General features: G+C 45.7%; 1 protein-coding gene across 3 annotated transcripts; it reads left to right on the top strand.

Moving 5' to 3' along the window:
• Window positions 1-688: 688 nt before the first annotated feature.
• On the top strand, window positions 689-25,458 carry SLC16A1 (solute carrier family 16 member 1). Of its 3 annotated transcripts, XM_084755385.1 has the most exons (6): window positions 1,679-1,865; window positions 3,067-3,082; window positions 15,688-15,947; window positions 19,183-19,326; window positions 20,715-21,560; window positions 23,454-25,458. In XM_084755385.1, the coding sequence occupies exons 3-6, from the start codon at window positions 15,731-15,733 to the stop codon at window positions 23,726-23,728; spliced, it is 1,482 nt and encodes a 493-aa protein (XP_084611511.1). In that variant the 5' UTR covers window positions 1,679-1,865; window positions 3,067-3,082; window positions 15,688-15,730; the 3' UTR covers window positions 23,729-25,458. The 3 variants fall into 3 exon arrangements, with proteins under 3 accessions (XP_084611510.1, XP_084611511.1, XP_084611509.1); XM_084755384.1 differs by lacking the exons at window positions 1,679-1,865; window positions 3,067-3,082 and adding an exon at window positions 689-1,391; XM_084755383.1 differs by lacking the exon at window positions 3,067-3,082 and having other exon boundaries at window positions 1,680-1,865.
• The last annotated feature ends 270 nt before the right edge of the window (window positions 25,459-25,728 follow it).

Here is a 25,728-nt window from a genome sequence, read left to right on the forward strand (position 1 = left end):
TTCACTCTCTGGTTCTTCACCCAGAGAACAAAAACTACAGGTCCTATTTCAGAGGGTTAGGAGAACTAGTGTAGGCGAGGAGAAGATGGAGAACACAGGAAGGGGAGGGAAGGTGCTGGTATGCAGAGTAAGAGTCTTGGAAGCCTGACCTCTTTAAAAAAATATTCTCCCCAGGTGTGGCAGAGCACACACCTTTAGTAACAGCAGGCAGAGGCAGGTGAATCTCTTGAGTTGGAGGCCTGCCTAGTCTCAGTTTTAAGCTCCAGGACAGCCAAGGCTACATAGTGAGCCCATGTCTCAAAACACAAAATTAAACAAAACTATTCTCATGGGTCGTGGTGAGGCAGAGGCAGATTGATTTCTGAGTTTGAAGCCAGCTTGGTCAACATGGTGAGTTCCAGGGCAGGTTGAGCTATATACACGAGACTATCTAAAAAAAAAAAAAAAAAAAAAAAAAAAGCAACCAAACCAAAAAATAAAAAAATCCATCCCAAAATAATAAAAATATCAAGGGTCAAAGTCAGTAAGAATACTCACTAGAGCTGGGCGGTGGCGCATGCCTGTAATCCCAGCACTCTGGGGCGTTGAGGCCTACGGATCTCTGTGAGTTCGAGGCCAGCCTGGTCCAGGACAGTCAGGGCTACACAGAGAAACCTTGTCTCGAAAAATAAAGCAACAACAACAACAACAAAAAAGAATACTCACTAGTTTACCACTTCAATAGAGTTTAATATCTGGGTTTAGTCAAGAACCAAAAATGGCTCTGTAGTTAGGACTTTAAACGCTGGCCACTTCCTAGCTTGGTGACTTCTGCCAGTCAGTTAACCTCATGAAGCCGGGGCTTCCTTATTTACAGTCTTCTTAGCACCTACCTCATAAGGTTGTGAAGGTCATACAAGATAATTCTGGTGCAGTGCTTGACATGCAACTGTCCCAACCCAACTAGCTATAATTACACCCCGTCCCCCAAATATCCAGTGTCCATATAAAACTCTGGCCTGAGAGTATGCTCTCGTCTGCGTTTCCGACGTGCACACCCTCCGCCCCGGGGGTGGGTGGGGGGGCAGTCTCTCCTGACCGACTCGTCCTGAAACTCAAGCGTCCATCAAATGCCACAAGTCAGGCTCTGTGACGAGCCCCTTGCGTAAAAGTGCACATTAAACTTCCTAACGCCTCCACAGGGGCTGGTTTTAGCGCGAGGAAACAGGCCCGGAGGGCTCCAGCAACTTCCCCAAGTCCCCGAGGCCGGGTTCCAGGCCCAAATGGGAGTCCATCAGCGTCCGAGCTGCACTGCGTCCATTCAAACGCTGCCCAGTCCCTCGACTCCGCCCGTCCATCGTCCTCCGCACCTCGGGGCCGCTTTTCCCGTTTTCTCCTCCAGAGCCTGAAGGGTGAGGCCCGCGATGGCGTCCCTGGCACGAGCGAAATGCAGCTACCCCACCGAGCGCTGATAAGCGCCTAGAGCTGTGCGGGGGGTGGGGGTGGAGGGGGGGGTCCTCCGGGCCGCGGCTCCGGGTCACGTGCCGGGGAGGGGGGCGCCGGCGCGCGCGGCCGAGCGAGCGGGTACGCGCGGCTGGCAGCGTGTGGAGGCGCGAGATGCAGAGCAGGGTGTATGTATGGCAGGGAGGGGGCGGTGGCCGAGCAGGCCGACTCCACCCCCTGTGCGCATGCTCCGGCCCCCGCGGGGTTATAAGGCAGCCGCGCCTGCCCCGCCAGACAAAGTGGCGAGCTGCGACGTGACTGGTCCGCCGTGCGGTTGCCGCAGCCAACGAACCCGGCGTCTGCAAAGGACCCGAGCCGGACGCCCCCCGGGCGCCGAGGAAGCGCGGCCCGCGTACTCCGGGCGCCTCAACCTACACATAACGGTTAGTCCGGGCTGAGCGAGCGGTGCGCTTGCACTGACTCCGCGCGATGCCCTTGATGTCCCAGGGGTCGGGGGAGTCCCACGGGCACGCGTGGGCTTGGGTCCCTGCGGGTACGGCGCGGCGGGTTGGGACGGCCCGACAGAGGGCATCCTGGGCGCGCGGAGCCGCATGGCCTCGGAACGTGGCGTGGGTGAAGGGGACCTTGAGACGTTGGGTGCAGCGTCTCTCCCTGCCGAGCCCGCGGGCCCGTCGTGGTCATGTGGCGGCTACTGGGCTGCGGGAGTCGGGTCATGGTGCCCGGTGACCTTGGGGGAGACGCTTCCAGTCCAGCCTACCGTAGGCGCACGGAGAGATGCTTAGATCGGGCAGAGGGACGACCTGAGGCCGGTTCACGTGGTGCTCTCCTGCCGCCTTCTCGGAGGGAAGGGACTGGGGCGGGAGTAACTTAGGACTCGTGGCATGCCCGCCCAGCCTCCCTCGCCTGCCAATCGGTGTCCCACCTGGTGACTTGCCGGGGTGGTGTGAGGAGCGGCATTGCCGACCGCCCTTACGAGACTGCCGGGTTCCAGTGAACTTTGAGGAAGGGGCAGGAGGTTGGGATAGGGGCTCTTTGTGGTCCAACCTGTGGCTTCGGCGCGTCTGCCGCGGGCACGGGGTTTCGAGGCATCCCTGAAGAGGAGACTTAAATAGCATTACATTTGGGCTGAGCACGCTCTCTGTGCCAAGTAACGTCGTTTTTCCGAGTGCATTTTTTAGCCTTTTTTTTTTTCCTTTATGGTGGCGTATTTGGTGCAACCCGCAGTGGCGAAAACCAGTTGCTGATCACTCAACCAGGAAACGCACGTGTTACTACTACTTCAGTCTTTTCCCGTTTTCCAGTGGCTCATTGTAAACTGGCCGTCTACTGCTAGTAGTTACACAGTGACGAACTCTTTTTTTTTTTTTTAACCATAACTAATTTTTAAGTCTTCAGGCGTTATTTGACTTAGACTGGGGTTGTGTGTAGCTCAGTAGTAAGAGTACCTGCCTGGCCTGCCATGCCGGAGGCCCCAAAGTTTGATCGCCTGCATTGAAAAAAAATTATTCTGGTTTTGACATGAAATGAGTATATGCTGACGTGTGATATTAGTAATTGTATAAGAGTTTGGGAAAGGGTGGATAGGAATTGAGCCAAGCAACGTGATTTTTTTTTTCCCCTCAGCTGCCAGCTGAATAAGGTAAGAGAGACTGCATCTCGCATTTATTTTATTTATTTATTCATCCACTTGTAGTTTATAAATGGTGCTCCTAAATCCAAGTCTCTCTCTCTCCCTCTCTCCCTCTCTCTCTCTCTCTCTCTCTCTCTCTCTGTGTGTGTGTGTGTGTGTGTGTGTGAGAGAGAGAGAGAGAGAGAGAGAGAGAGAGAGAGAGAGAGAGAGAGAGAGATTGATTTTGTGGTGGTCCATGGCCTTAGCCTTTTATGAATTGAATCCAAGGTATACAGGCAGGAGGTGTAGACTTTTACATAGTGAGACCCTTTTCAAAAAACAATATAAAAATATCCAAGTTTTACAACTTTGCCTTCCAATAACCATAAAAAATGACCAATAATTCAAGATTTTAGGCCATAATTGTAGGATTTCAGGGTGTTTCTATGTCTCCCCGACTGTCCTTGAACTCCATAGACCAAATTGGCTTTGAATGCAGAGTTCTGCCTGCCTCTGCTTCCCCAGGGCTGGGATTAAAGGCATCTGCTATCATGCCCAGCCTAGGATTTTTATTTTGTTTTGTTTTTCTGAGACAGAGCTTCTCTGAGTACCCTGAGCCCCCTTTGTAGACCAGGCTGGCCTCAAACTCACAAAGATCCGCCTGCCTCTGCCTGCCTGGGTGCTGGGATTACAGGTATGTGCCCCCATGTTCGGCTAGGATTAATCATTTGAGTGTGTTTCAGTAATTTCATCGTGGGTTTAAGTGGGTACTGTTGGTTTTCACAGATTGCAGTGACCTAGTTAAGTGGTTCTTAGTTTGAGGAGCATTCTGAGCCTTTTAAAGATTTAGTTGTAAGATTTACATAATCCTAAACAGATTAAGAGGGGCAGGGCAGGGCATGAGGGGATGTAAATATGGATACCTGTAAACTCAGGCAAAAATAGTGTTAGATTAATATTTTCCCAACTTTTGGGGGGGCGGGGGGAGACAGGGTTTCTCTGTGTAGCCTTGGCTTTCCTGGACTCGCTTTGTAGACCAGGCTGGCCTCGAACTCCCAGCGCTCCACCTGCCTCTGCCTCCCGAGCGCCGGGATTACAGGTGCATGACACCGAGCCCAGCAATATCCTACCAACTTCTTTAAAGCCTTCATTCCCTTTGTGCTTCAGTTCCTGGTATATATTCCACGCGAGGTCCAGATCCCTGTATAACGCCTGCGTGACTGTTTTCATTGCCCATGAGGACTAAATATGGGGCTTGAACTCAAGGATGCGCCTCCGAGGAAGTACTGTTCAATCTGAGGCTTGACAAAGGGAAGCGGGAGCTAGGTAGGCATAGGTGGTGTGAAAGACCGTTGAAGACAGCGCTGGGGCTGCGCATGGAAACGGAAAGAATTTCACCAAAAATTAACACGGAGAGGTCAAAACTAATGAGGGAATAGAAGTGCCAGCTAAGGAGGGCCTTGTGTCATTTCAAGGATACAGGAAGAGAGCTAGCCAGTTTATTGAACTTTTGACATTGGCAGAAAGCTGTTTAAGGATTGTTAGGTGTAGCTAAGTTGAGCAGGTTTGCGTTTTATGAGTGTCATTCTGGATGTGATTAGAGTGGGCCCGTCTGAGAATACCGAGAGGGAATCCTTGAGGAAGGGAAACAGGTTTTGGGTAGGGGTGTTGGAAAGGGGTGGAGTTAAGGATGTGGCTCAGGTTGCTAGTTGGAGCAATACAGTTTATTGTCTTCGTTTTAACCAGTGGCAGTCCTGAAGTCATACGGCCACCCCCGAGCTGCCCCACTTACAAAACTTGTAGATAAAATTCAAAACCATTTCTGTTCATTTGTATTGGTGAAGCTGAAGTCTTCTTGTTTCCTCTTTACCCTTCTCTATAGTTTAGTATGGAAACCGCTAATTGACCAGCAGTTGAGCCACTAGTGTGTCATTGCTCTCTCCCGCCCTGCTTCCTCAGTTTCTGCCGGCTTGTTGTAAAGCAAATCCTAAATGAAATTATTTCATCTCGGGCTGAAATTATTTCATCTCAGGCTGGAGAGATGGCTCAGAGGTTAAGAGCACTGCCTTTTATTCCAAAGGTCTTGAGTTCAATTCCCAGCAACCACATGGTAGCTCACAACCTTCTATAATGAGATCTGGTGCCCTCTTCTGGCATGCAGGCACACACACTTAGGCAGAATAAATCTTTAAAAATTTTTTTATTTAAAAATAAATTATTTCATCTCTAAATACTTTAGTATATAATTCTGAATAATAATATTTCTGAATAATAATAATATTATTATTATTAGTTTTTTGAGACAAGGTTTCTCTGTGTAGACCTATCCTAGAATTAGCTCTGTAGATCAGGCTGGTCTTGAACTCACAGACGTTCGATTGCCTGTGCTTCCAGCGTCCTGGGATTAAAAGTGTGCATCACCACCTGATTTCAAAGAGAATTTTAAATAATTAATTTTTGTATCCCACGAAGGCCTGCAGCTCAACTCCTGGTCCTCTTGCCTCCACCTTTCATTCTGGGATTATAAATGTGCCACCATTTATAGGATCAAGCCCAGCCTTACTAATTTAGCTATATCCATAGCTATCTGAAAGATTAAAAGCCTCAGAAAATCCATAATCATATTATCCTATCTTTAAAATTTAACATCACAATTCCATCAGTATTCATATTTTTCCAAGTTGTATTTATATTTATGTATTGAGCTTGGTTGTTTTGCTTTGTTTTGTTTTTGTTTTAAATAATTGGTTCCCTTGATCAAGGATACAAACAAGGTCATATGTATGCTTGGTGTCTGTGAAATTTATAGGTTTCTCATCTAAGTGATTTATTTGAAGGAAACAAGCTCTAGTCTTTCCCATTTGGGATTTTGAATTTGTCCTCATGGCATAGTTTTAACATGTCCTAGTTTAGCAGATCCCGATGTGTTTTCCTTTAATTGGCAGCTCACTTGAAGACCAAGCAGAGCAGCCCGGTTTTTATTTCTGAGTGAAGGTTTAGGAGGAGAGATCAAGTCTATTTCATGTTTGCTACTTCTACCTGGTGACATGTGATGTGTTTTTCCTCTTTCTATTGTATTCACAACCTCCTCTTACCGGCTCAGTATGGTTTGAAAGGGCAGTCATTTAACTGCACTTTAATTTTTTACCATTCCTTCTTAATTACCAACCAGAATACCTTTATTAAAGGTGTAGTTTGAAGGAGGGGACATTGAGGTACAATGAAGAAGGGTCCACTGTGCAGCTTAGGCTAGCCTTGAACTCAAAATTTCACACCGGCGGGTTTGACCTTGAGACCCTCTTGTGTAGCCTCGGCTTGTCTCAGGCTTTCTGTGTCCCAAGATGGCTTGATTGAACCCATGATTCTCCCATCTACTTCCCAAGTGGTGCGACCAACGGCCTGAGCCACCATGCCCAGCTACCATCCTGTTTTTACTTAATATGGTATGATATATGACTGAGAAACTGTATTTTTGAAAGCAACAAAAAACTCAGCTACATCAGGGCACGTCTTTTAAAAGATCCTCATCTGGGGCTGAGAATACAGCTCAGTGGTAGAAGGCTGTCCTAGCACATGAAAGACCTGGGCTTGACTGCCTCCCACTGGAAGAGGTGAGGGTTACTCAAAAGGTTTTAGCAGTTGGTATTAACTTGTCCTCAGTCGTTCAGTAAGCACTTGGTTCTTAAGTCGATGGGTTTGGTTGGTGCTCTTGGATGATTTGCCTGTTTTCATGGGTTTTGAAGGACGGGTGCCTGGGAGAAAGACGCATGACACATGATATCCATGGGACGGTCAGAGGGCAACTGTGGGTGGAACTGGCTCTCTCCTTCCATCTTCTCTGTGATCCATCTACTTTTCCAGTTACTCCCAAGGCGTTTAAGTTTAATGTAATACTTACTCTTATGTTCTTCCAGGTAACCAGGCTTAAATCCTCTTCCCCGTCCGTCCCACTTGGTTTTTCGAGACAGGGCTTCTCTGTGTACCCTTGACTGTCCTAGACTCACTTTGTAGACCAGGCTGGCCTCGAACTCACAGCGATCCATCTGCCTGCCTCTGCCTCCACCGCCCAGCTGCCTTAAATCCTCTTAAGTCCTCTTAGCACTTTCCCCTCAAGCAGGCCTACTTGTCCTGCGTACAGGTAGCTGCCACACCCTCTTTGCCTTTGTTGTGCGCGCCTGCCTCTCCTCCAATACTATGATTGTTACCCAGTTTAGAATTGCTTTGTGACTAACGCAATGGTCTTTTTACTTTGTATATTACTATCGTTGTTGAGACAGAATCTCTGTAGCCTAGGCTGGATTCAAATACCAAATGAAGGATCATCCAAGCTGCCATACCTGGTTTGTGTGTTGCCAGGGCCACATACATGCTGGGCACGTGCTTAGTCTACTGACTAAGCTGCAAACCCTGCCTTCTATTATTGTCATTCTCATCCACCCTTCTATAAAGTTCTACCAGTTTCTGGTCACCTCCCTAATTAAAACCACCTAGGGATAAGTTGTTTCACAAACGTGAGGACTTGAATTCAATCCCCCGTGTAAAAGAGCTAAGCTGTGGTAGTACATGCCTTTACTCCAGCACTCTGGGGATGAACGCAGGCAGATCTCCTGTGAGTTTGAGGCCAGATTGCTCTTCATAGTGAGTTCCAGGACAGCCAGGGCTACATACAGAGACCCTGTCTCAAAGACCAAACTGGGGTGGTGCACACTTAAATCTCAGGGCTAGAGAGGTGGAAATACAAGCTTGCTCTCGCTCTCTCTCGCGCACGCGCGCTCTCCCTCTCTCGGTTTTGTTTTGAGGCAGGGTTTCTCTGTGTAGCCATGGCTGTCCTGGACTCACTCTGTAGACCAGGCTGGCCTGGAACTCACAGCAATCACCCTGCCTCTGCCTCCTGAATGCTGGGATTTAAGCACCGTGCCCAGCCCAACGGGAGCTCTCTTAAAAGCCTGCCTGATCTGAGGAAGCTCCAGGCAAATGAGAGACCTTGTCTTCACAGAAACCATGCAGACCTCTGGCCTCCATATGTACATGCACCTGCATACAAGTGTATACACCCCCCCCCACACACACACACACACTTTCAGGGTTTCCTGCTTCCTACCTAATTGATTTGTTGGAATAGAGTTAAGTCTTTGCGTCAGGGTCTCACTGGGCAGCAGTCTGGCATCTGAATGTCCCCCTGCCTCTGCATCCTGAGTGCTAGGTCAAAGGTGTGTACCACCATGCCTGGCAAATTAAATCATCTTAAGCATATTGCTCTAACTAATCTTTAACAGTTCTATACGCTCCTTAATTTGTCTTAACAAGGGGGTATTTCCCTCCCTGTAATTTAAATTTTTTTCTTTTGGGGGAATGGTGGAGGGTCATAGATCTTACAGTGGATCTGTGTGGTAGCGTGAGTCCCAGGGTCACGCACAGAAGCGTTTCAAAGCTCAGCCCTCACAGTCACAGAATGAGCTCACCCTCACTGTAACAGGAAGGGCTCCGAGGCCTGAGCCTTTGAAGGCATCACTGACCAGAAATAGACGAGCAGGACCTGGTTCTGTTCATTGTCACACTACTACTCTGGTGCTAATCACAACCCATAATATTGCTTAATTTGATTTGACAGAGTTTGCTTTTGCGGAGAAAAGAACTTTAAAATGTTCTGGTATCGTAAGTTACATAACTGATTATTGCTTGAAAAATACATCCCTCCCATGATTCTGCTTTGTCTCTGGAGGTGTTTGTGTGGGGGTTTTGGACTGGGTGGGTAGGGGGTGTTGGTTACTGGTTTCAACCAGTTTCCTGATAAGAAGCAACTTCAGGCTTTCTTTCAGCTAGCTCAAGTTTTGAATATGACATCAGGGTGAGGAAGACATGGCAGCAACATAAGCTTCCTTGCTCACATCTGGGCAGTCAGGAAGCACAGCTGAGTTCTAGGCGTCCAGGCCTGCCCCTACCTAGAACCCTCCACTTCCAGCTAGGTTTTATCTCCTAAAGGTCCCTCAACTTCCCAAAACAGTGCCACCAGCTGGTGACTGAGTATTCAAATACATAAACCTGTGAGGAACCATATCAGGATGGAACCCAGTACACAGCTGAGTGAGTGGAAACTTGGGTCAGCTGATAGAGGCAGCGCTTTGACCAATGAGTTAGACACCTGGGTCCACAAGGTGGCAGGAGAGAACGCAACCCTGGACAGTTGTTTCCTCTGACCTCCATGGGAGTGGTGTCCACAATCAGATTCTTTGTTTTTTCAGTTTTTTTTTGTTTTTTGTTTTTTGTTTTTTTGTTTTTTTTGGTTGGTTGGTTGGGTTTTTGTTTTGTTTTGTTGCTTTTGTTTTTTGAGACAGGGCCTCTCTGCTAGCCTTGGCTGTCCTGGACTTGCTTTGTAGACCAAGCTGGCCTCAAACTCACAGTGACCTGCCTCCTTCTGCCTCCTGAGTACTGGGATTAAAGGCATGCGCCACCACACTCAGCCTCATTCTTTGTCTTTTAATAAATAAAAAGAAAACATAATGACATTGGTGATGTTTGTAAATTATTGGTAGGGAGTAAAAGTCTTTTAAGTTGATTGTTGGAGTTAGCCCCCCTTCCTCCTTTCCTTTCTCTCTGTCTTTCTGTCTGTCTGTTTTTCTTTTGTTTTTCAAGACAAGGTTTATCTGTAGCCCTGGCTGTCTTGAAACTCATTCTGTAGACCAGGCTAGCCTCAAACTCAAAAGACCTGCCTGCCTCTGCTTCCCAAGTGCTGGGATTGAAGGCGTGGGCCGCTGCCACCCAGCTAGGTTGGGTTTTCTTTTTTTAATGTTTTAAAATTACATTTCTTGAGAGAGAAGGGAGGAGGAGAGATCCTGTGGGCGACAGAGAGGACAGTTTGTAAGAGTTGATTCTCACTCATCCTGTGGGTCCCCAGAATCAAACTCAGGTTACTGGGCCTTTCCCTGCAGTCTTGTCACCTGTTACTTAGTTTTGAGAACCAAAGCAGTGTTTTTTAACTAATTTTCTCATTTTCCTATAAGAGGGATCATCATTTATCCCCCTTCCCCGATCCTATCAAAGAGTTTTAAACTCACAGTCTGCAGGATCAAGCTCCAAGCTGTGTGGAGTTCAGTAAAGTTTGCAAATTTGTTGGAATTGTGGTTGTTGGCTTGTTTTAGCAGTACCTGTAGTACCTCATACTTTATCAGGTCTTAGATTAGACACCAACTGAAATTGTTTGCCATTTCAGAATTACTAGCACTTGACAGTGTCCAATTAAAGACTTTTTTTTTCCTTCCTTTTTTCAAGACAGGGTCTCTCTGCATAGCCTTGGCTGTCCTGGACTTGCTTTGTAGACCAGGGAATCCTTGAACTCACAGAGATCCCCCCCGAGTACCACGCCCCGCACAATTAAAACTATTTTGACAGTTCTACTTTGGAATTTTATTTTATGCATCTATGCATTCACTCTTTTTTAAGGATTGCCTCATTTTGTACCTCGGCTGGTCTTGAACTCACTGTGCAGATTACGCTGAGCTCAGACTTGCGGCAATCCTCCTCCTTCAGCCTCCTGAGATTGGAGCCACACGTGTGCCCTGCCATTCCCAGTTTACCAGTGTGTTGGGATGTTTCACCATTTTCAGCACAACCACCTGAGGAATCTGGCGCTCCTCAGGAAAAGGTCACTGCCGTTCCTGTATGAGTGAGACTAGCCAGAGCCTGTGCCACACAGCAGAGAGATCTTGTCATCCTAGGGTTATGAAATCAGGATGTCACAGGTAGATTAATAATTAGATTCTTTGGCCACATAGAGTGATTTTTCACAAATTCTGGCAGAATACTTTAATTAGAAACTGTATGTGCCACCACCTAAATGGCTATCTTAGTTTGACGTGGGTTTTCTGGCCCTGTTTCCAGTAGGTTCACCTCAGCAAATGTACTGAAATTCATTCAGACCTTCATCTCTTCAACAGCTCAGTAGAATGAACCTGTAAAGAGGCTGCTGAAGTTCTTGCAGATTAGAAACCCAGCCTCTTGTTATCGTAAATATTAGTACTTACCCTCTTAGCACTGTCACCTAGAGATCTCAGGTGAGTAGAAGGGAGCCAAGTGAGTTAATAATTGCTTTAATTTGAGGAAAATCAAGTACTCATTTGGAAATTGTATATTTCTAATAAAAAACCCAGTAATTACCTTAATGACAACACAGTGTAAGGTTTATATCCTTAGCAATTAGGAAGGCTATTTAAAGGCCGGGCGTGTGGCTCAGTGGTTGAGTGCTTGCCTGGTGTTCAGTGTATTTAGCAGTAAGTCTTTTACAAAAAAGCCACTCACAAGATAGATCAGTATCACACTTGAACTGACACATAAAACTATAGTATTTATCTTTCTGGATCTGGTTTATTTTATTCAGTAAGTGTCCTTGGGGCCCACCCATGTTGTCTCAGATGACAAGATTTTCTCTTTTCTTTTTTTTCCCCCCCTTTTGTTTTGATTTGATTTATTTTTTGAGACAAGGTTTCTCTGTGTAGCCCTGGCTGTCCTGGACTCACTTTATAGACCAGGCTGGCCTCGAACTCACATTGATCCACTTGCCTCTGCTTCCAGAGTGCTAGCATTAAAGGCATGCGCCACCACGCCCTAGCCTGTCTTGTCTATTTTTAACTAGTGCTACAAAGAACGTGGAAGTACGGAAATGTATTTCCACCCAGATTCCAGTTCTTAGAAGTGTACATCCAGGAGTATAACTGGATCAAATGACAATTGTAGTCAACTTTTATTAATCTATATATTGCATACCATAGTAGCCAAACCAGCATAGTCTTATCAATAGTGTCAGCTGAGCATGCTTCTTCATGTTTTTAATCCTGGTATTCAGAAGGCAAAGGCAGGAAACTTGTAGAGACAAGATTACACTTTGTGGTGTTTCTTTATGTAGTATGATGAAAATTATACAGTTATAATTGATGACTGTTTTGTGAGTCAGGTCCAGCAGTCAGAGGTCTATTTTTCAAAGATGCTTCCCCAGCCCCCTTTGGGTGGTGGGGGGGGGAGGGTAACTGCTGGGGGCTAAACCAGCCATGTGCATGTTAAGTATACATACACTACCCTCTCCTCCGCCCGCCCCCCCCCCCCCCCGTGTGTGTGTGTGTGTGTGTGTGTGTGTGTGTGTGTGTGTGTGTGTGTGTGTACACACCACTGTATTCCATTTAATCTGCAAAAGAAGCCAGGCTTGATGGCACCTGCCTATGCATCCCCAGCACTCGGGAAGACATACGCAGGTGATCTCTGAGTTCGAGGCCAGCCTGGTCTATAAAGCGAGTCCGGAACAGCCAGGGCTACACAGAGAAACCCTGTCTCAAAAAAAACAAACAAAAGATTTCCTAGTCCTTGAGATGTGGAAGTTACCACGTTAAATCAGCCTTACGGAATCTGAATGTCTGAATTTGAAGCCTAAAACTAGGAGTTTATAAGCCAGGCCTGGTGGCAGAAGCCTTTAATCCCAGCACTCAGGAGGCAGAGGCAGGTGGATCCCTGTGAGTTCTAGGCCAGCCTGGTCTACAAAGGGAGTCCAGGACGGCCAAGATAGCATAGAGAAACCCTGTCTCAAGCAAACAAACAAAACTAGGAGTTTCTGCTTAGTAATGTACGTTGAGGTTTAGATAGATTCTATGCCTTTCACATTCACAAGTGGCTGTTGTCTCCTTAGGAAGTGGTGGCTGGGTTTGTTTTTCATGTTGGTATGGAGAGTACAGGTAAATTAGTGTTTCCTTGGGCTTTTGTAACTTCTCTGGAGGGAGTCCAGGACATGGGGGCTGGAATACAATGTTGGCTTTCTAGATTAGTTAACTAGTAAAATGCATTCATATCCCCCCCCCCCAACTCTGGTGTCTTTGTGGGAGAATGGACATTGTACATGTGATTGTGTGTGCCCTCAGAGCCGGATAGCCTGGTGCTTGTGAAACCACCCAGTGTGGGTGCTGGCAACTGAACTCAGAGCCTTTGCAAGAGCAGTGTCTGAGCCATGTCTGCAACCACTAGTATAACTGGGGAGGGGGATTGGGAGGACTGGGTCCTATTATGTAGATCTGACTGTTTTAAAACTCACTATGTAGACCAAACTGGCCTCAGAAACTCAGAGATCCTCCTGCCTCTGCGTTCCAAGCGCTGGGAATAACAGTGTGAAACTATGTGCAGACACTTAGGCAGCTGCACCTCTGGGTGAGTTCAAGGCCAGCCTGGTCTACATAGTGAGTTCCAGTACAGCCAGGGCTACATAGTGAGACCACGTGGGGTGGAGGCAGTGGTAAAAACGTTCTTATTTCTATTGTCCTTTTCCACTGTGGACTTCGTTCCTCATGTCTTGCCTGCCCACCTCACTCCCTGTTGGTGTTGCTTTATAGCACAATGCCCAAGCTAACTTTCCTTCCACCTCCCGAATGCTGGGGTTCCTGCCATGTCCCGCTATATTTGGCTTCTGTGTCCTCTTAGAAGACATTTTCTCAGCACCCCATCGCTTGTTTTAACCCCTTTTCACTTTAAATAACATTTCAACTGTGGGGCTGCTGCACACTGTAGATTAAAATCTTGATATAAGGGATGGGATAACAATTGAGATGTTAATTTTTTAAATTAATTTTTAAAAAAAGATTAAAATATTTTTCTTTTTTCTTTATCTTTTCTGTGTGTGTGTGTGTGTGTGTGTGTGTGTGTGTGTGTCTGTGGTTTTTTGTTGTTCTTCTGGTTTGGTTTGTGTAGCCTTGGCTGTCCTACACTCACTTTGTAGACCAGGCTGGCCTTGAACTCACAGCAATCCACCTGCCTCTGCCTCTGCTGGAATTAAAGGTGTACACCACCATGCTCAGCAAGATTAAAATCTTAAAACTATTGTTCTATCATTTAGCTTCTGGATCTTAATATGTGAAGTTCATATGTGTTCCCTTTTCCTGAACTACAGCAAAGGGTCTAGTCCTCACATTTCCTTTTGGGATGAGGCCTTCTGTGTAAGAAAGAGAACTGCTGCTATAAATGGAGATTTTCAATTAGAAATTTTATGTTAATTATAAGTTATTTGTCAAGTGGTGGTAGAATTATATTAAATCTGTGTCTAGGTTTTTAAATGTTGTATACCTCCCCCCCCACACACAAACTATTTTGGACACTTATTCACATGTGTATCTTCCCTAAAATTACATAAGTTGAAACTTATGTTTCTGTAGAACTTTAGATTCTGTAGAAAAGGTATTATTAACTTGATGAGGCACGTCTTCATGACTAAAAATTAGAGCTGCCTTTTAATTGGGACAAATCCTAGCTGGCAGCTAAGCCCAAAGTTAATCACGTCCAGCACGTACCGCTAGTCTAGTCAGGGCCCAGCGTGTTGCCGGCGCGTAGGTGTTCCCTGTGCGTGTACATACTCTTGATCTTTTGAGCAGTTCTTGGAAATTATAAGTAGTCGCTTTATGCTTAGAGGAAGGACAGAGAAAGTGAATTCCTGGAACCCTTATCCTTAGCAGATTTACGTCCGATAGATAGCACGCAGCTCTGTATTATTCAGTCAGGCACAATTTTTAAGAAACCGTAGCTTGTAAAAAATGTTTTTACTAGTTGGACGTGGTGGCACACACCTTTAATCCCAGCACTCAAGAGGCAGAGACGGGTGGATCGATGTGAGTTCAAGGCCAGTGTGGTCTACAGAGAGAGTCCAGGACAGCCAAGGCTACACAGAGAAACCCTGTCTCGAAAAACAAAAAAACAAATCAAAACAAAAAAGAATCAGGAGTTCGAGGCCAGCCTCAGCCATGAAGGTGTTTGGAGTCAGCCTGGGCTGGGCTGCATGGGTCCTCTCTTGGGACAACCAGTGTTTTGGGAGAGTCACTAACCTTGTCCCGTATGGACAGTTAAATCTGCTTTTCTGTTTTACTACTTAGAATTGGAATGGTTGCCATGCACATTGATTTCAGTTAACGTGTGGTTTTTTGTTTTGTTGTTGTTTTTTTGTTTGTTTGTTTGTTTTTTGTTTTTTGGTTTTTTGTTTTTTGTTTTTGCTTGTTTTTGGTTTTTCGAGACGAGGTTTCTCTGCGCATAGTCTTGTCTGTCTTGAACTCGCTTTGTAGACCAAGCTGACCTCAAACTCAGAGATCCTCCTGCCTCTGCCTCCTGCGTGCTGGGATTAAAGGTTCGCGCCGCCACCAGCCAGCTGGTGTGTGGTTTATTTCGTTGACAGAAACCTTGTTTTAGCTGCTTGGTTGTAAGAAGTGGCCACTTTAGTGTGCATGGTGTTTATTTTCCATAGAGTGTCACTGCCCAACACTGATAGCAAGAGAACCACTTTTTAAAAAATCACTTAGAAAAAAAGTACAAAGAAGCCTTTGTTTCTTTGGAAACCAAACAGAAAAGTAAGAGTGACAGGTCCACTGGAGTTGTGCGGGTGACGGGTCTGGTTTCGTTTTTAATTTAATCCCCTTTAGGAGACAGGGTCTTTTTCTGTCCCCATTCCCTGGCCTGAATCAACAAAGCCCACAAAGATACTTCCTTTCTACTCCGGTTGTTAATGGGCTTGCAGTGAGTGGCTCTGTCTCAAGGGCTAGGCAAATATATATGTGTTATTGCAGAAAAAGGATTTGCGGGGGCTGTTTTGTTGCTGACATTTTCCCCCACTTTATACCCTTCAGATACTAGGTTTGCACTGCACCTCGGAATCCATCTACACCTAAAATGCCACCTGCAATTGGAGGACCAGTCGGATACACACCCCCAGACGGAGGCTGGGGGTGGGCAGTGGTAGTTGGAGCTTTCATTTCTATCGGCTTCTCTTACGCGTTTCCCAAATCCATCACTGTCTTCTTCAAAGAAATTGAAGTTATATTCAGTGCGACCACCAGTGAAGTGTCCTGGATATCGTCCATCATGCTGGCCGTCATGTACGCCGGAGGTGAGTGCCCGCTGCTCTGTCAGCTCACCCGAGGCAGCCAGAGTCTGCACAGTGTATTATCTTAGTCAGGTTCTCTGAAGTGTTGCTTCCTGGCGGTTTGCATTGGAGCATGCTTCTCTTCCCCAATTACGCTGGCAGCTCTTAACCCCCTTCCTTCCACTGTGGGTTTGGAACAGGAATGAAAGTGTGAGGAGCTCAGGTATTAGCTGTGTTCTAAATAAAAGCTCTCGTAAAATGGTTGTGTGTAAACCTTGTTTCCTTCTCTTGCCCTCTGTCAGATACTTGGAAAGCAAACATTTTATAATGTTGAGCTGTAAGATTTTACAAAGCTACTCAAATGTCTGGAATAGTATAGTTTAAAGTCTCAGGTAAAATCTATAATTTAAGGACTGGGCTTGCCCCACAAGCACCAAGAGGCAAAGACAACCGACACCCATTTGGCTGGCACACACACCAAACGCGTGCACGCTCACCAAAAGGTAGACGCTGAATAAAGTCTTCCCCTGCTCCTGTGAGAAACTTGACTTCTGTCTTTTTCTACCCCTTTCTTTTCTTTGGCACAGTGTGGAAGCAGTGTAGAAGGTAAAACAGTTTATTTTACCTGGAGACATCAAACCACAATTAAACACAAAAGTTAAACCTACCATAGAACTTGAGGCTGTTTAGTAGGACTTCTGGGGCAGAGTGTTTTTGTTTAGCCAGGTTGGCAGTGTTCCATGTTGTCTTGTGAAATATCTAAAAAGATATCTTTTTTGCTAAGAATCCAGTGTCTCGGGTTATACTTTTCATGTAGCTCTTTTAACAGCCAACACAAAGATTCTACATTTCAATGGTGAGTAACTTAGCCTTAGGCTACTAAGCTGGTAGCAGATTCAGAAGCGTTTACGAAAGAACGCATTCAGCTCTGGGCTGCATGTTGTGAGTGAGAACACTAATTCTGCTGTACTTTTTGATGTAATAAGCCCACGGACAGTACGGTGTAGTTGAAGTCATAATTGGGGGTTGGGGGCCTGAGACAGGGTTCCTTTGTGTAGCCCTGGCTGTCCTAGAACTAGCTCAAATAGACCAGGCTCGCCTAGAATACAGAGATCCACCTGCCTCTGCCTCCTGAGTGCTAGGATTTTAGGCATGCACCAGCACCACCCAGCCCCCTCCCTCATTTATAGAAAATACAGTTCTCACTACGTAGGCCTGGATGTCTTGGAATTTACAGACATCTCTTTGCCTCTGCCTTGGGATTAACGACCCGTGTCACTATTATCTTCAACATTTAAAAAAATATTTATTATGTATACAATGTTCTGCCTGCAAGTGTAACTGCCCACCAGATCTCATTGTAGATGGTTGTGAGTCACCATGTGGTTGCTGGGAATTGAACTCAGGACCTCTGGAAGAGCAGTCAGTGCTCTTAACCGCTGAGCCATCTCTCCAGCCCTTGTTTTCAACATTTTCAACATGGGTCTCTGGGCTATTTAAATATGGAGGTTTGGTTTGGTTTGGTTTTTTTTGTTTGCTTGGTGGTTGGTTGGTTTTTCAAGACAGGGTTTCTCTGTGTAGCCTTGGCTGTCCTGGACTTTGTAGACCAGGCTGGCCTTGAACTCACAGAGATCTGCCTGCCTCTGCCTCCTGGAATGCTAGGATTATAGGCTTAACTATGTCTTTAAATAAGTTTCCAGAGCTAAGTTGTGCCCCTATCTTTGTCTCTGTGTTTGTGGATTTGAGTGTAGTGGCCACAGAGGCCAGAAGACGGCAATGGGCCTTTTGAAGTTGCAGATACAGACAGTTGTAAGCTGCCTCATACGCGTGCTGAGAACTGAACTCAGGTCCTTTAGAAGAGCCGGCAAGTGCTCTTGGCTGCTGAGCCATCTGCCTAGTCCCAGACGTAGTTTCCAAGGGACAGTAATCTTTAGGGTTTGGACTCTTAGTTTGCCAGAATCTCCATAAACAGGTTTTGATTTTGGTGCCCAGAGAAATTGGTATAGACATCCAAAGGCCCAGCATGTTCTGCGTGTTGAAGCAGACTGCAAGCCAGAGTGTTGCCTTTGTGTTGTAGCTCTTAGCTGTGAGAGCTTGGGGAAAAGTCAGTGATTCCGAAGAATTAATTATACTTGATGCTTTCCTGGGGGGACGGTTCCTCCTTTGTCCTCACCCAGTTAATGAGTTAACTGACACGTTTCTCTAAGCTCATGTGACAGTGGGCCCATTCATTAACCACCCAGTTCTGTTTTTAATGATAGGTAATTGGGGCCATTCTTTCCAAATAACACTTTCATCACTTTTACAACCATCAGTCCTTCTACCTGTGCACTCTTGTTTTTCACGTGTCTCTATGAAGCCCTGGCTGTCCTGTGACTTGCTGTGTCACAGAAGTCCTCCTGCCTCTGTCTCCCAAAGGCTGGGATTAATTAAAGATGTGAGGCACCACACATGGCCAAAGAAAAAAGGCCTTGTTGCCTTTGATTTGTTATTTCCTCTTTTGGGATTTCAAATATTATGAATTTTCTATCAGTGACTAGTTCTTTCATCCTATGCAAACTGTAAACTTAAGTTTTCAAGTGACCCGTGACCTCATGAAGTGGCAGTTTTCATTCATTAGGCCTCCAGTGGGGAACAGTTCTTTGTAGCCTGTGCCTTCTCGCTGCCTCACTTGGCAGAAGGGAAGATCTGTCCCTCAGGCCTCTTTCTTCATAAAGAAAGACAACTGAAAATAAATAAATAAATATTAAAAATAAAATAAAATAAAAAGAAAGACAACTGATAAACTCATGAGGTTCTGACCAGTTACTTCCTAAAGATCTTGCCTGTCCATACTCTTGCTTTGGGCTGAATTTAACATGATTTTTTTTCTGTCGTGTGAGGATGGGACCCAGAGCCTTGCTTATTTCCAGTCATCTGCTGTAACCAGGCAGGTTACAGTGTCCTGCATACAGTCACTGTTTCTTAAGCCCATGTCTATGAAGTGTGAAACTCAAGTGTTTTCATAATTCCAAATAAATGAAATATAATAGTTGATTTTTGTAATCAGCAAAACCAGCCTTTCTTTTGTTGTTTACATAAGATAAGCAAAGCACTATCAGTGCGGCAAAGTCTGAGGAAGGCATGCCTCTCACAATGGCATAAAGTCCAATTATCAGGCTTATGAGCCATGGGGGATGGGCATCATTGGTTTTCACATTTGTTTTTCTTGTACAATTTTTGGGAATTTATACTACTACATTTCTGATTTCTCTTCTAGGTCCTATCAGCAGTATCCTGGTAAATAAATATGGCAGCCGTCCAGTAATGATCGCTGGTGGCTGCTTGTCTGGTTGTGGCTTGATCGCAGCTTCTTTCTGTAACACAGTGCAGGAACTTTACTTGTGCATTGGTGTCATTGGAGGTGAGTCATCCCCTGGACCCACACGGTGAAGGAATGCACCAGCTCCAGTAGGGTGGCCCTCCACCATGGCATGGGCACACACAAGCACACAGTTGTTTTATTTAGAAGATAGGGTCCACTGTGTAGCCTTGGCTGGCCTGAAACTTGATATGTAAAGCAGGCGCTTCAAGCGCAGAATCACCTGCCTCTGCCTGCCCCTCCCCCGTGCTGGGGTTAAAAGGATTAACTACTGCCATATAAAATGTAGTTATTGCTGCTGTAATTAAGAGATAATTGCATCCTTTTAGGGAGAGACAGTGGTAGCAGGGCAGGGTAGTGTACACCTTAAGACCCAATACTCCGAAGGCAGAGAGAGGCAGACAGTTCTCTGTGAGTCTAAGGCCAGCCTGGTCTACAGAGTGAGCTCCAGGACAGCCAGGGCTACAGAGAAAAGCAGAAAATGGAATGACAAGGTGCAGTGATTCATGGAAGGGTAGTCACTGGCTGTTCTGTCCTTACCTCTTTCCCAAGAGGAGCAGGCTTTGACTGGACTAGTACAGTGTGCTACCTAGGTGACACGTCTGAAGGTTAAAGGTACTCTTGATAAGCCTTTTCAAAAGATTCTTGTTTTGTTTTGTTTTGTTTCTTCTTCAAGACAGGGTTTCTGTGTGGCCTACTTAACTTTGTAGACCAGGCTGGCCTCGAGCTTACAGAGATCTGCCTGCTTCTGCTTCCTGAGTGCTGGCATTAATGGCGTGTGCCACCATGCCCAGCTCTCATTTTTTATTTAGTCATCACGTTAAGAAAATGAGCCGTTGGCATTGAAATGTATGGCCAGTGTACAAACCTAGCCCCCCCCCTTTTTTTTCTTATTTAAACCAAAAAAACATTGTGTATACCTTGTCATCATTTCCTTTCAGTTAAACTGTATTATGAACAGCTGTTGCTGTCATTTCCGTATTTGAGGCAGAACAAAGTTACCAGCCAGCTCCAGGAACTGATCTGATTGGGGCAGTGAGGGAATGAAGAGGGAACAGTTACATACAGAGCAACACTGAGCTCAGACAGGCAGCTCTAGGAAGCTCAGCATGGCTACACAGTTGAACAAGGCAGGGATAATTGCATATAGCTGAATAGTCCTTGCTTAGGAAATAATTTCAAAAATACTTCTTGGGCTGGAGAGATGACTCAGAGTTTAAGAGCACTGAGCACTGGCTGCTCTTCTAGAGGTCCTGAGTTCAATTCCCAGCAACTACATGGTGGCTCACAACCATCTATAAAGTGATCTGATGCCCTCTTTCTGGCATGCAGATGTACAAGCAGATAGAGCATTCATATGCATTAAATAAATTTTTTTTTTAAAGATGCTTCTCTTTATGACCGTGTGTTATCTCTGCTCCTTTCCCTAGGTCTTGGGCTCGCTTTTAACTTGAACCCAGCTCTGACCATGATTGGCAAGTATTTCTACAAGAAGCGACCATTGGCCAATGGACTGGCCATGGCAGGGAGCCCCGTGTTCCTCTCTACCCTGGCTCCACTTAATCAGGCTTTCTTTGGTATTTTTGGCTGGAGAGGAAGCTTCCTAATTCTTGGGGGCCTCCTGTTAAACTGTTGTGTAGCTGGATCCCTGATGCGACCAATAGGGCCCACGCCAGGCAAGGTAGAAAAACTGAAGTCTAAAGAATCTCTTCAGGAGTCTGGAAAGTCTGATGCAAATACAGATCTCATCGGAGGAAATCCCAAAGAAGAAAAGCCATCAGTCTTACAAACAATTAATAAATTCCTGGACTTGTCCCTGTTTGCCCACAGGGGCTTTTTGCTGTACCTGTCTGGCAATGTGGTCATGTTTTTTGGACTCTTTACCCCTTTGGTCTTTCTTAGTAACTATGGTAAGAGTCAGCACTTTTCCAGTGAGAAGTCAGCCTTCCTCCTTTCCATTCTGGCTTTCGTTGATATGGTAGCCAGACCTTCCATGGGACTTGCAGCCAACACCAAGTGGATCAGACCTCGGATCCAGTACTTCTTCGCTGCTTCTGTGGTTGCGAATGGGGTGTGCCATTTGCTAGCGCCTTTGTCTACAACCTACGTTGGATTCTGCGTCTACGCCGGCGTCTTTGGGTTTGCCTTTGGTTGGCTCAGCTCCGTATTATTTGAAACATTGATGGACCTCGTTGGACCCCAGAGGTTCTCCAGTGCTGTGGGCTTGGTGACCATTGTGGAATGCTGTCCTGTCCTCCTAGGGCCACCACTTTTAGGTACAGTATTATCTCCCTACATTTTCCGTTCTGATCTGTGGAGAACACAGCTCTACCGTTAAAGCACAAATGGAGGTTGCATTTTAGTGATGGGGTGCCAGGCACATGCGGAGCTCCTTCATAAGGTCAAAGGACTGCCTGTCCTAACCACTGTGTGTATCTAGGATCTTGCAAAGCTTGTTTTAGTAAAAGTCTCATGAGTCAAACTCGTCAGAAGGTAAGACGATTTGGCTCAGTTATATTAGTTTGTGAGTCATTATATAATTTGAGAGCTTGGGTTACTAAGCTCTTTTTGTTTGCTTGCTTGGGTTTTTGGTTTTTTGTTTGGTTTTTCTTGTTTTGTTTTTTTAGAAACTTTTAAAAAAGATTTATTATGTATACAGTGCTCTATCTGCATGTACACCTGCGGGCCAGAAGAGGGCACCAGATCACATTATAGATGGTTGTGAGCCACCATGTGGTTTCTGGGAACTGAACTCAGGACTTGGGATAGTAGTCTCTCCCAAGCCATCTCTCCAGCCCCTGGTTTCGGGTTTTTGTTTGTTTGTTTTGTTTTGTGGTTTTGTTTTTTGTTTTGTATTTTTAAGACCGGGTTTCTCTGTGTAGCCTTGGCTGTCGTGGACTCACTTTGTAGACCAGGCTGGCCTTGAACTCAGAGATCCACCTGCCTCTGCTCCCTGGGTGCAGGGAGATGACCAGCATCATCTCCCACTCTTTCTAACCCCTTTATCATGTCTTCCACCCTTTACAAACTCCTGTCTTGCTTCAGCGTCCCATTCTGTAATGTGGCTTCCAAGGTTCTGTAGCGCTTGGCCCGCCCTGTCCTTCCAACCTTGTTTCCTACCATGGCCTCGTAACCCTTGCTCTCCTGCTCACACCCCTGGGCCTTTGAGCGGTCTGTTCCGCCCGGATCATCTCCTCCCTCTTTTCCTTGACTTGACATCTTCCTGCTGTCTCGGTGCTAGTGATGCTTCAAAAGCAGCAGCAGTTGGGGGCTGGAGAGATGGCTCAGAGGTTAAGAGCATGGCCTACTCTTCCGAAGGTCCTGAGTTCAATTCCCAGCAACCACATGGTGGCTCACAACCATCTATAATGAGATCTGGTGCCCTCTTCTGGTTTGCAGACATACATGCAAGCAAAAACACTATACATAATAAATAAATATTTTTTTAAAAGGCAGCAGCACTCCTCCCCCACTCACTAGTCTCCACCCCCGCTGTAGCGCCTGTCAGTTTGTGTAATAGCCAGGTGGAGTTCCATTCACACTGTTCAGGTGATGTCATTACCATCAGACAACACAAGCTTTTGGGAGTGGGTGTGATGAGCCATTTTCCAAATTAATTCCTTTGGTGTCAGATAATAGACAGACTTCCTCTGCCGCACAGAGGTGGGAGGTACAGGCCCCAACTCAGACCCCTGTGTTCCCTTACTAGCCTGTGACCTTGAAGAAGTTACTTAATGTTCTGGAAGATACAATGCGCATTTGGTGCAGACCGTGTGCTGTTGGCCACGGGGCAAGTATTCTCCGGAAGTGCTGATAAGGAGTTTTGGCCTTGGTGACTAGAGTAGATCTGTCTGGCCTTGGACACTCTCAAGTTTCCTTTGAATTACCGTTTTTCCCATTGTGCAGTTAGAGAATGGATTATGATCTCTGACCTTTATCATTGAGATTTCCCAGGAGGCAATTGTTTTCAATTTGAAAATAGAAAATAGAAGGCCAGTCAAAATCAGAGACGCTATAAACAGGACATTTAGCAGTTCATTTCTGTACTAGTGTGTCGTTGGTGGGCTCTTTGACGGCTGGTTTGACATCTTTCTGAGCAGATCTTTTCACTTCGGGAGAGGTGTCCTTGTATGTTCTTACCCACACAGCCTTGTTTTCTGCATCTTCAGGCCGCCTCAATGACATATATGGAGAGTACAAGTACACGTACTGGGCCTGTGGCGTGATCCTCATCATCGCCGGTGTCTATCTCTTCATTGGCATGGGCATCAACTACCGACTTGTGGCCAAAGAACAGAAAGCAGAGGAGAAGCAAAAAAGGGAAGGCAAAGAAGATGAGAACACAGATATTGATGAGAAGCCAACGGAGGCAACCAAAGCAGCACAGTCGCCACCGCAGCAGAGTAGCCCCGGAGACCCCGCAGAGGAGGAGAGTCCTGTCTGACCTGGGCAGCGTGACCGGAGCAGTTGTGTGTGACCCAAGACATCGAAACCATCCTGCTGGTCTCTAGTCTACCAGTGGTGCTCAATGCAGACAGTGGACATTGTGTGAAAAATCTACCAGGTGTTCATTGGTGGAATTTTTTTTTCACTCCTTACCAATCCCTGAGTTTAAAATATACTATGCTTTAGGTAGGGAGTGGTTGGCAAAGGATATGGGAAAGAAGTAGGGATTTCGTTTTGTTTTGTTTTGTTTTAATCTTAGCTTTCAACAGTGTCATGAAGATTATAATATGTGCCTTATTAAGTTTTAGTTTTTAGAACTCTTTAGAGAGCCTTAACTTTTAAAACCATTCTGCTAAATTCATCTATTTTAAATGTCATTTTAAAACAAAAGATAACAACTAGCTTGCTTGAGGTAACTCTAACCTTAATCTTGTTTTGTTGTTTATAATGCTCTGTCAGACATTGTTACTGGAACATTTATGAGTAGAAATATTGGTTAAAAGTAGGTTCATAACATACTGACTAAGCATTTTTCCAGCATCATAGTTGGCCTGGCGTATGTGCCTGTTAGGTATAGATTTACGGGATTTAATGCATAAAATTCTGGAAACATGTTGGCTGTTCCAGCCACAGTCAGTCTGTCCCCTGCTGGGTTCCTCTTCTCAGATGCTTGCTCCAGGCCTAGTGCTAGTGTTGCCACTAAATTGCCACCTTTGCAGAGACACTAAGCAGTCAGGGGTCATTAGCCATTTTTTTTTTTTTAAATCAACTGCAAAGCCAGGCATGGTGGCGCACGCCTTTAATCCCAGCACATGGGAGGCAGAGGCAGGCGGTTCACTGTGAGTTTGAGGCCAGCCTGGTCTACAAAGCGAGTCCAGAACAGCCAAGGCTACACAGAGAAACCCCATCTCAAAAAAACTGAAAAGAAACAATAAATTAATTAAATCAACTGCAAAAAAGTATTAAAATCTACAAGGCCGTTCTTCAACACATCTGATTTCATGTAGATAGGTATTTCAAGCGTCAGCTGAATTCAGTTTAGGTTTTCCCGACAGCCTAGTGTTAGTGTGAGGAGACTCTTGGAATCTGTGAGTGTGTGTGGCTTTCGGGTCTTGGTCCTGCTAATAAGTGCATGCTGTGCCAAGGAGCCGCATCCCACCAGCACCCTGGGGTCCTCCTCCTCAGCCCCAGAAACCTTTTCTCTTGATTTTTCATAGTTCAATTTATATTCTAGTTTAGAGCTGTATGTGAGATACTCAGTACGGACAGATTGTGTGTGCTATTTGTTTTTTTCTACATTGTTTTTCAGTATTTGCGAAACCAAGAGGGCCAGAATTTGGCCCCAGGGAAGCCAATAAAGATAAAAAAGAGAAGGAGTTTGCTCAGTGCTGTGGGCTTCAGGAAGTACCCGCCTCCTTGCCACACACACCAAGGCTTAGCGCACTATCTATAACTGTGTGACGTAGTAGTATGACCTCCACAACCCTTACTTGCCATGTAGAGAGTGGATCCAGCCTAAGGGGAGGGGGAAAGATGACCAGATTGGAATTGTATTTTTTTTAACCCGATGTCCTCGAAATAGAGGCAGAAAAGATCAGATAGATGAGACCGAATTGTACTCAATGCATTTAAAATATCATTGTAATTGACAGGGTGAAAATACAGATTAAAACCTTGTGTAAGAAGCTGACTTTTTCCAAATAAAACATTTATTTTATTTTTAGAAAACAGCCTTCCACATGCTTATTTGTGAGGCATAGCAGGTCTTCATTTTTCATAAGTTTTGTTTTTACCTTTCTAATATTGAATCATCAGTTTATATGCCTTGTGCATATGTTTTTGTTTTTCCTTCTTCATTTGAGACAAGCAGGGTTTCTCTGTGTAGCCTTGGCTGTCCTGGACTCTCTTTGTAGACCAGGCTGGCCTCGAACCCACAGTGATCCGCCTGCCTCTGCCTCCCAAGTGCTGGGATTAAAGGCGTGCACCACCACGCCCGGC

This window comes from Acomys minous (assembly GCF_964271855.1).
Source record: "Acomys minous genome assembly, chromosome: 14".
Taxonomy (NCBI): Eukaryota; Metazoa; Chordata; class Mammalia; order Rodentia; family Muridae; genus Acomys; species Acomys minous.

Coding starts and splice junctions, on each gene's coding strand:
- SLC16A1 (XM_084755384.1), top strand. CDS start 15,731: ATGCCACCTGCAATTGGAGGACCAGTCGGATACACACCCCCAGACGGA. Junction 15,948..19,182: donor GGCCGTCATGTACGCCGGAG/GTGAGTGCCCGC, acceptor TTTCTCTTCTAG/GTCCTATCAGCAGTATCCTG. Junction 19,327..20,714: donor GTGCATTGGTGTCATTGGAG/GTGAGTCATCCC, acceptor TCCTTTCCCTAG/GTCTTGGGCTCGCTTTTAAC.